This window comes from Canis lupus, chromosome 31, assembly GCF_003254725.2.
Source record: "Canis lupus dingo isolate Sandy chromosome 31, ASM325472v2, whole genome shotgun sequence".
Classification (NCBI taxonomy): Eukaryota; Metazoa; Chordata; class Mammalia; order Carnivora; family Canidae; genus Canis; species Canis lupus.
Window position 1 is genome coordinate 27,168,675 of NC_064273.1, and position 10,839 is coordinate 27,179,513.

General features: G+C 41.2%; 1 protein-coding gene across 14 annotated transcripts in view; it reads left to right on the forward strand.

Annotated features, from left to right (window-relative positions):
* The window catches only part of LOC112661656 (uncharacterized), a 68,122-nt gene extending 61,274 nt beyond the window's left edge, over positions 1–6,848 (forward strand). For 10 of the 14 annotated variants that reach the window (XM_049104532.1, XM_049104533.1, XM_025449737.3 and 7 more), the window contains 3 exons: positions 199–286; positions 859–996; positions 1,671–2,474. In XM_049104532.1, the coding sequence (XP_048960489.1) occupies positions 199–286; positions 859–996; positions 1,671–2,054 (610 nt within the window). In that variant the 3' untranslated portion in view covers positions 2,055–2,474. Of the gene's footprint in view, positions 1–198; positions 287–858; positions 2,475–2,608; positions 2,774–6,597 lie in introns of those variants that run through there. The other 4 variants (XM_049104536.1, XR_007407533.1, XR_007407532.1 and 1 more) reach the window with 4 other exon arrangements.
* Positions 6,849–10,839: the final 3,991 nt, after the last annotated feature.

Sequence of the window (10,839 nt, forward strand, 5' to 3'; positions counted from 1 at the left end):
GACTATTACTTTATGACATTTCTTATGTGATCTGCTTGTTTTCGACCCAACACCAGAGGCAACCCGACCAGATAGATCCCCGACTTCATTGAAAAATAGCTACCAAGCTGAGCAACTTCTAAAATGGAACTTCTAAAGCCTTCCCTTCCCTTTGAGCCATTGCCCTAAAATTGAACTCTTCTGCCTTTTTCTCCCCAGGGCTCCTTCCTGCTGCTGGGCCACTGCCACTGCTGTCTTCCTCCAAAACACTGCCTGGCACCTAGAGCATGGCGCCGCTAAGCATCAGGTAAGAGGGGAGAAGGCAATGAGGGTGAGTAGGGCAGAGTTCCCGCCTCCCAGGGGCACATGGTCTCATGAAAGAAAAGAGAAGCACAGGATGTTGAAATGGGACTCTTGTCTCCATTTTGGCTGACGTGGCAAGTCAAAAGAGGCAAGAGCAATGACATTGCACAGGGAGGTGTGTGGTTTCCCAGGCAGGACTGCAAAGGGGAGTGTTGGAAGCCAGATTTGAGGCCCCAGCTGACCACCAGCTGCAGCCGATATAAAACACTGGAGAGGGATTCCCTGGGTGGCTCAGTCCGTTAAGCATCCATCTCTTGATCTCAACTCAGGTCTTGATCTCAGAGTCATACGTTCAAGCTGCACATTGAGCTCCATGCTGGGCATGGAACTTACTTCAAACAAAACAAAACAAAACCAAACAAAACATAACATAACAAAACACACTGGAGAGGCCAAGAGAGGGTTCGGAGTTTAGACAGAGCACTTCTTTGAAGAGAAATACGCATTATGCATTGAATTTTATCCCTCCATGGGGGTGGGGGGGTGGGTTGCTACCTTCTTTCCTTGGTCTGTGAGTTCTCAGGGGCCCAGAGTATGGTTCAGGTATGTGAATTCTCATGGACAAGAGGCTGGCTGAGGCCACAGAGAAGAGAGCTGTATGGCTGTACTTGTACTGAACTCGGGCCAAAGACGTATGTTCGCTGTGGACCAGAGGTGAGCATGTGAGAGAGAGAAACAGAGAGAGAGAGAGAGCGAGCCCTGGGGGATTATCATAAAGAAGGGCCAGAGCAGAAAGAAGCTAGAGGTATTGCTAGGTGACCAGGGACCAAGGGAAGGCTTCTAAGTGATCAGCTAGATGGGACCCTTCTGCCTGACTCATAGGCATGACAGGTGGGAAATATCCCCAGTTTTGGGGGGACAGGAGAGAGGTTCGGAGAAAGAGTTGGCTTCACATGTGAGCTGTGGCCAATGGCAGTTTACTCTGCCCTGCTCCCTGATTCTAACCTTGGGGAGGTCAAAGGTGCAGGTGGACAAGCGAGGGAAAGAGGGAAAGAGAAGAAGCCATCTGCACAGTTCCAGGGCCTGCCAGAAGGAGACCCAAACTGAGAGAGAGGGACCTTCATGTTAAATGGACATTTGACTATGATGTGGGCTGGATGTTGGGAATGTATAATCTGAGAGAAGCAGGAAGCCACAGATCCTGCCTGAGATTTCGTCTGGGGGCAGGGAAAGAGCTAGCCCCTCCAGAGGGTGGGACCATTCTTTTAGGGTAAGGAGGCATTGTATTCTCATTGTGCCTGGTGAGTTCCCCTCTTTACAGTACTGACTGTATGCACACACAATGATGAACTCAGCCAGAGTAACATGCATGTCTCTTGTCCCCTTAGTGCACAAGAGAACACGAGTGCAAAGACTCATCGGACACCTGCTATGTGCGGGACTCAGCTGAATCCATGAACTCCATGACAGCAGGTTTTGAGAATTTGACAAAGGGAGAATCACATAGGAGTGGAGTAGAAAAGAGGAAAGGCTTCCTGGAAGAGAGAGGATGGAGATGGGTCCTGCAGAAGCCATCAGCCCTGGATGGGCAACCAATGGCCTGTGAGGCTCTCCCGACAGTGACCAGTGTTCTGGCACAGCTTGGGGGAAGAGTGCTCCAATTTTGTGACAGCACAGAGTGTGCCAAAAATCACATGAGTACGAGTCCATTAAATGAACTAGAATACAGTAGACAAGCTATAGGGACAGAATGTAGATCAGTGTTTGCCTAGGGTTGAAGAAGTGCTAATGAGTGCAGGGGTTCTTGCTGGGATGATAATATTTTTTAAAATTTGATTGAGATGTCGGTTACCTTACATACACCAAATATATCGAAACCATTGAATTAGACACTTGAAATGGATGAATTGCATGGTATGTGAATGCTATCTCAAAAAGGCTGTTAAAAAAAGAACTAGTCACAGCACAATAAATATAGATGATACAATCTGTAGAGAATTCAGAATCTGGCAACACTAGACAACATGTCATTTAAGAATAGGTGGCAAAACTATAAAGAAATCAAAGGAATATAGTTAATAATATTGTAATAACTTTGTACGGTGACAGATGATTACTAGACTTTTTGTGGGGATACCGTAGGATATTGAATGTCACTTGTATGTCAGTAATAAAAAAAGAAATGAAAAGAATGATCCTTCAAATGTCAGGAGAGTATTTGTTCTTGGAGGCAGGAGGGCAGCAGGTAAATGGGGGAGCACAGAAGTCAGTGGCCATCTAACAAACTCGACATAACTGAGTCTTACTGCAACTGGTGTTTTCGCAGGCACGATCTTTTTAAAAATAATTGTACGTCTCTTAGGAACAATCTTTTGAATGTATGACATGTCTTAAAATAAAGAAATAGAAAATGAGAGGAGGAGGAGGAGGCCAAAGGAGAGGCAGGACCAAAAGTTACCTGGCATTCATGGTGCAGAGTCCAGAGCACCAGGTGAGACGTTGCATTTAACAAAGACAATGGGGAGCCACATGGGGAGTCAGTTGAGGGGATGGGAGTGGTAGGTTAAGAAAGGATTCAGGCTCTGTGAGCAGGGAGTGGCCTGGGGTGGGGAGAAGCCCCAGGGGAATGAGGAAGGGTCTAAGCAGGTGCAGTGGGCCAGTGGAGGAGCTGTGCCACAGGAATAGTGTGAGGACCACCGTGCAGAAACCGATGATGTGAGAGTCAGGGATGAAAGATGTCTGGGAGGATGAATGGCAGCATTATGGGCAGAGATAAGGAGTCAGGGAGGAGAGGCTGGAAGGAAGAGAAGATGAATAGTTTAGCTTTGGATATCCATGGAGTATAAGAAACTATTATAAAATGAAGGATCTCAGGAGATTGCAACTATAACTTGGCAAATTGTAGGTTCCCGAGTAATTACTGGTCTTTCTAAGTTCTATCTGGGCCTTGTTCTTGGTTCCTTGAGGAACCTGCCTGTTCATTGTAGTTCCAGTCCTCTCTGTATCCCAGTCCTCTCTGTATCTGCAGTCCCCACCTCCTACAAGTTCCCAAGATACAGAACAAGATGAGTCCCATTGGTTTAGCCTGGGGCCTTGGCAGTGCAGATTTTGAGAGGATGCTTTTTCGCTTCCCAGCTCTGAAAACTCTCTCTGAATAAATTCTTCTTGGATGTCCTAGCTTCTTGTTCCCCTGGGAACCTTATCTGGCATAGCTTGTGAGAGGAGCAGAAATGAAGATCCCCAGGAGGATAAGTCTCCTAAGGCTAGAAGCTGAAGGAAGAGCAGGCTCATCCAGTTCCAGGTAGGAGGAGCAGGTGTGCAGGTGCCGATGACAGTGTGAGTGAAGCTGACAGGGAGGGTCCCAAGGGGAAGCCAAAGGCCAGATTGTGCAAGCAGTTTGAACTTGATCATTCACCCTAAGGGTAACTAGCTATTGAAGGTTTTGAAGTAGGAAAGTGATACGATCAGTTTCTACTTGTGTCTAATGAGCATTTACTGTGCGCCAGGAATCTTTCAGTCTTTTCATATACACTGTCTAACCTTTTTAATAGTTCTGTGGGGCTGAATATGATCCATCCGACCCTCCAATCATCTGTCCATCCATCCATCCACCCGTCCATCCATCCAGTCATCCATCCATCCATCCATCCAACCATCCATTCATCCATTCAATCCATCCAACATCTTTTAAAAAATTGAAGACAGCTTTGTGCTAACCGCTGTACTCATGTTCTTTGTTTGTTTTTTTTTTGAAGATTTTATTTATTTATTCATGAGAGACACAGAGAGAGGCAGAGACACAGGCAGAGGGAGAAGCAGGCTCCTTGCAGGGAGCCTGATGTGGGACTTGATCCCAGTACTCCAGGATCACACCCTGAGTCAAAGGCAGATGCTCAACTGCTGAGCCACCCAGGCATCCCTGTACTCATGTTCTTTAGACAGATGAAGAAATGGAAGAGTCCTCACTCTTAGAAGGTCAAATCAATTCCTAAATCAATTTCTAAAAGACTGAAAAAAAAATTTCTAAAAGACTATAAGTAGAAAGTGGCTTGGCCAGAATTCACATCTGGGAAAGCAGACCCCAGGGCCTGGGCTTTTCCACTGGACCAGAGGTGGGACTGCAGGTCCTGGGCAAGTCCTAAAGGTAAGGTTACCTGGAGCCTTGAAATAGGAATTGATCTTCAGTAAGAGGAGGGGATTGGTGAGACGTTCAGGCCACAGGGCAGACACCTAAACTCTTTCACCACTATATAGATGAGGCAAATAGGATAAAAGATACATGTGTGTGAATGAGTTTGGCAGATCTAGTTACCTGTCATTTCTCTGTTTTCTTTCTTGCTAACAGAACTCTGATTTTGAGGGTAAGGAAAGCAACGTGTGGGGGAAGCACATTGCATCCAGTTTCTAGGGAAGACTTGTGATTGATTGATTTTAACCCAGTCACGGCCAAGATAATACTGTTTGCCATGTACTCACTTTTGTTGCCCCCTTTGCAGCTCGTGTGTGTATGTGAGTGTGTGTGACCAAGTTTTGGTCAGTGAAGCAAAAGAGAGATCTGTTAAGGACTTGTTAAAATTACCCTGATGGTAAGAATATTATTAGCCCTCTCTATCTGACTGCCTTACTGCATCTTGACTTTGAATGCAGCCATGATTCCTGGGGCTGTGACAGCTACCTTGTGACCATGAAGCAATAAATATCAAGACAAAAAGCCGACAAACAGAGGGTGGCAGGATGGAAAAAGCTGGCTTCTTAATATGCTTGATCAGCTAACCTAATGGCAGCAAGGGCTTCTCTCCAGATTTTAAATACATGAAAAAAAAAAATTCCCTAGGGGTTAACATTTTCCCATTACTTCTAGTTGACCATGTGCTGACTGATAGTATAAGCAGTGAGGAGAAATCAGGGAGGAGAGAACTTATTTGGAGCATAGGGTGATGTAAAGGCACCAGTGGGAATATGGTTTTGTTTGCTAATTATTTTATGTGTTGTAAATCTTAAAGACAGACTCACTTTTTCTTTTCCGTGTTTTTACCCACATGTACTTACCTAACTTCTCTTTCTTTTAGCCCATATCAAGCCCACATGCACCACCCCTACTGATACGAAGAAATTTCCCCCTTGTTGATTCTCACTGTACCTTTGTCAAGCTATCAGAAAATTTCCAATAGGGGGGATCCCTGGGTGGCTCAGCGGTTTGGCACCTGCCTTTGGCCCAGGGCGCGATCCTGGAGTCCCAGGATCGAGTCCCACGTCGGGCTCCTGGCATGGAGCCTGCTTCTCCTTCCTCCTGTGTCTCTGCCTCTCTCTCTCTCTCTCTCTCTGTCTATCATAAATAAATAAATAAATAAATAAATAAATAAATAAATAAATAAATCTTAAAAAAAAAATTTCCAATAGGGCACAGGGCAGACACCTAAACTCTTTCATTGTACTCATGAAAACTTTCACAAATGCTTTACTTATTTTGTTGTTTGGTGCCCAGAAGGGAAGCAGATAATTTAGAAACTGACGTGGTTCTTAGAGAAGAAAAAGACCTCCAGCAAAAAACTCATGAGGAATTTGAACAGGAGAGAAGGGCAGTTGTAAAAATAAAATGATGGTGGTAATGAAAGAAAAGGAAAGATACAAGGAAGTCTTTTGTATCACTGGCATTTCCATGCATTCACAAGTTATCCTCAGCAAAACCTCCAAGACTCCCTTCCCTCACTCACACTTTCTGACTAAATCCGAGCAGTGGACTGATATCTCTTCTATCATTAAAGACATATATCTGAGTTATCTAATTCTAATAGCCTTCCATGGGTGTTAGCACTGTTAGTTTTCATGCATATGGCCATTACTCTAACTTCCCTTATTCCAAGTGAACAGAATCCCATTTTTAATTACCCTCCAAAGTGTGGCAGTGCTATTCAGATTAGGATGGCCTTGCAATGGCCTCAGACCCAGAGTAGGGAATCTTGTTTTTCCTTCCCAGGGATTAGTTTATGAGTGGGCTTAAGAGACAATTTTGGGGATCCCTGGGTGGCGCAGTGGTTTGGCGCCTGCCTTGAACCAGGGCGCGATCTTGGAGACCCGAATCGAGTCCCACGTCGGGCTCCCGGTGCATGGAGCCTGCTTCTCCCTCTGCCTGTGTCTCTGCCTCTCTCCCTCTCTGTGTGACTATCATAAATAAATAAATAATTTTTTAAAAAAAGAGACAATTTTGGCCATTGAGATGAGACGGGAAAGCTGGTAGGGATCTTATGGGGAAGTTTTCCTTTGCTTTCTGAAGAGGTGGGCATGGTTTTGTTTTGTTTTGTTTTGTTTTTTCAGCTTCTGGTGTATGTATGTGAAGAGATGATGCCTGGGACTATGGCAGCCTTTTTGGGACCATTAGAAGAGCCCACTCAAAGGATATGCCAGTATATACCCTGGAGACCTGACTGATCTGGGATCCCACAGGAGCAGGGTTGTCTTCTGGGCTTCCATTGTCTGGTTTTGTTCAGCTCAGACTTGTTATTTCACACTTCTCTAATAAAAAAATATTTTTTATTAAAAAAAAATCCCACATAAGGGTGGTAAAAAGAAAAACAAAAATAGTCTGGGTTCTTGGTTTTGTTTAGCCTCTATATTAACTGACTTTGGAAATATTCCCTTTTTTAACTTAGCTTATTATTATTAGACAGACTGATCAGTAGAAGGATTGAGATAAAATGAATCTGGAGCATCATGTGGTGCCAGAGAATAAGGAAGTGCTTAACTGCTGCCCCTATAGGCATGTGTCAAAGGGACACCAGCTGAAAGACCTTCCAAGGTCCAAAACTGGGACAATCTGAGCAACAAAATAATTGAAGTGTACTGGATTATAACCCAAACTCTAAAATAAATGTCCAGGAGCCCATACTAATATAAAAAAGTGAATACATGAATGAGAAAGAATAGAAGAATCTCCTGTGTAGAAAAATTCCAAATAATTCATGTAGATACTACATCCTCAAGGAGGTGGAGCCTATTGCCCATTCCCCAAGTGTGGAATGCACATAGTGACTTCCTTCTAAAGAGTATACCACGGAAAATGAGGAGAAAAGGATCACTTCACAGTGGAGAATCCTGATGAACATGACCTCATCTGGGATCAGGGTCAACATCAATAGTGATAAGTCATACTGATAGAATCCACTCCCAATATAATGCGGTGAGAATGGCACTTTATCTCTCTGGTTTGCTTTCCCAAAACCCATAATCCCTTTATAATCGTGAGACAAGCATCAGACAAACCCAAATTGAGGTATGTTTGAAAAATTCTTGATTAGTACTCCTCAAAACTATCAAAATCATCAAAAACAAGGAAAGTCTGAGAAATTGTCACAGCAAGAGGAGCCCAAGGAAAAATGGTGACTAAGCATAACGTGGGATCCTGGATGGGATCCTGGAACAGGAAAAGGATATGAGGTAAAAACAAAGAAAATCTGAATAAAGTAAGGACTTTGGTTAATAATAATGTATCAACACTGGTTCCAAAATCGTGACAAATTTACCATACTAATATGAGATGTTAATAATAGAGGAAAGTGGGTGGAAGTACATAGAAATTCTCGGTACTATCTCCACAAATTTTCTGTAAACCTAAAACTATTTTAAAATTCAAAGTTGATTTTAAAAAAAAGAGACACACCAATATTAAGAAGGAGAAAGATCCCAATCACTACAGATTGTACAGATATTACAAGGATAATATTATGAATTACTTTATGCCAGGCTATTTGATAACTTACCTGAAAAGGACACAATTGTTAAAGACTCAAACCACTAAAGCTCACCCAGGAAGAAACTTAATATAACTCAGATAACTTAAATAGCCCAGTGGCTATTAAGGAAATTTAATATCTAGTTTAAAACTTTTCTACAGAGAAAACTTCACGTTCAGTTAGCTTCATTGAGAAATTCTATCAAGCATCCAAAAAAAAAAAAAAAAACTATTGGCAGTTCTACACAAAAATTTTCCAGATAATTGAAGATAGAGGAACATTTTCCAATTCATAAGTCTAGCATCGTTCTGATATCAAAACCAGAAAAAGACATTAAAAGAAAGCCATCCCCCCATACCTCATGAACATGAATACAAAAATGCTGAACAAAATTTTAGCAAATTGAATTCAACAGTATGTAAAAGGGATAATACATCATGCCTAAATGGGGTTTGTCCCAGGAATTCAAATTTGATTTAACATTTAACATTAAATTACATTGATTGTGTAATTTATATTAACCAAATAACAATAAAAGAAAATGAATAATACACATTAATGGAATAAAAAAGAAAAAGCATGTGATTATCTCAATAAATGCAGAAAAAGCATTTGACAAAATTCAACATCCATTCCTGATAAAACTCTCAGCAGCTGGAAATAAAAGGGAATTCCCTCAACCTGATAAAAGCATCTATGAAAATCCACAGTTAACATAATACTAATGAGAGAGAGAATGCTTCACTCTTAAGATCAGGGATGAGACAAAGGTGCCCAACACTCTATCCAACATTGTACTGGAGGTTCTATACAGTGCAATAAAGCAAGAAAAAGAAATAAACTTTTAGATTGTTAAGGAAGAAGTAAATCTGACTTAATTTGCAGATGACATGATTGTCTATGTGTAAAATTATATGAAATCTGTAGAAAAGATATCAGAGCTAATAAGCAAGCTTAGCAAGATTTCAGGATCAATATACAAAACCAACATACAAACTCAATAGAATTTCTACATATTAGTGATTAAAAAATCAGAAATTCAAAACTTAGAAACATGCCAATTACAAACCATAACAAATATGAAATACTTGGAAGTCTAAAGACATGAAAGACCTATCACTGAGAACTATGTAACATTGTTGAAATAAATGAAAGAAGACCTAACTAGGTCTACCTACCATGTCGATGAATTTGAAGACTCAATTTTGTTAGAATGTTAATGATCTCCAAAGTAATCTACAGATTCAGTGCAGTACAATCAAAATCTCAGCAAGCTATTTTGGGCTAAATTGATTAAACTATTTCTAAAAATCCATATGGAAATGCAAAGAACCCAAAATAACAGCTTCAAAAATATATACAAAGTTGGAGGACTTACACCACCTCGATTCAAACTAATTATAAAGTTACAGTAACCAAGATGCAGTGTGTTATTAGCTAAAAGCTAGACAAATATAGAAATAGAATAGACTGGAAAGTTCATAAATAGAACATTCATATATGCTCTCTGTATATATAGACAACTGATTTTAGAAAAAGTTACAAAGGCAATTCAGTGGAGGAGAAAGCATAGTCTTTTCAACAGGTGGTGCTGGAAGAATTATACATCCATATGCAAATTATACAACTTTTAGAATGTAAAATTATACGAACTTCTAGAATAAAACATGAAATTAGATCTTTATGCCCCTGAGTTAAGTGAAAATTTGTTAGATACAACACAAAAAGCATGACCCATAAGAGAAAAAAAAAATTCTTCAGTTGGACTTCATCAAAATTAAGCACTTTTTAGCCTCTTGAACAAATGGTGTTGGGAAAACTGGATATCCACATGCAAATGCAGGCAACTGAACTCTCACCTTACCCTACACTCAAAAATCCACTCAGAGTGGACTGAAGAATTAACAGTGAGATCCAAAACTGTAAAACTCCTAGATGAAAACAGAGGAGAATCTACCTGATACAGGTCTTGGCAATGATTTCATGAGTATGGCACTAAAAGTGCAGTAAAACAAGTAAACGACATCGAACTAAAAAGTTTCTGTTCAGCAAAGAGAACAATCTATGGGATGAAAAGGCAACCCATAGAGTGGGAGCAAATTTTACAAACCATATATCTGATAAGTGGTTAATCTTCATGTATAAGGAACTCTTAGAACTCAACAGTAAAACAACAACTGATAATTTGATTGAAAAATGGGCTGGGGCACCCATGGGGGCTCAGTGGTTGAGGGTCTGCCTTTGGCTCAAGTCGTGATCCCAGGGTCCTGGGATCGAGTCCCACATCAGGCTCCCCGCAGGTAACCTGCTTCTCCCTCTGCCTGTGTCTCTGCCTCTCTGTGTGTCTCTCATGAATAAACAAAATCTTAAAAAAGAAAGAAAGAAAAATGGGCTGAGGACTTAAATAGATGCTATTCCAAAGAAGACATACAAATGTCCAACAGGTGTATGAAAAAATACTCAACATCATTAATTATCAGGGAAAAACAAATCAAAACCACAGGAGATGTTACCTCACACCTGTTGGTGTATAACAGGATGGCTATTATATATATTAAAAAAAAACAAAAACAGAAAGATGACAAGTGTTGTCAGGGAGGTGGAGAAATTGGAAACCTTGCACACTGTCCGGGGAATGCAAAATAGGGCAACTGTTATGGAAAACAGCATGGAGATTCCTCAAAAAAATCAAAAGTAGAAGTATTATATTATCCAGCAATCCCACTTCTGGGTTTTTTTCCCCAAAGAATTGAAATCAGGATCTCCAATAGATATTAATATGCCTGCAGCACTATTCACAATAGTCGAGATGTGGAAACAAAAGTCC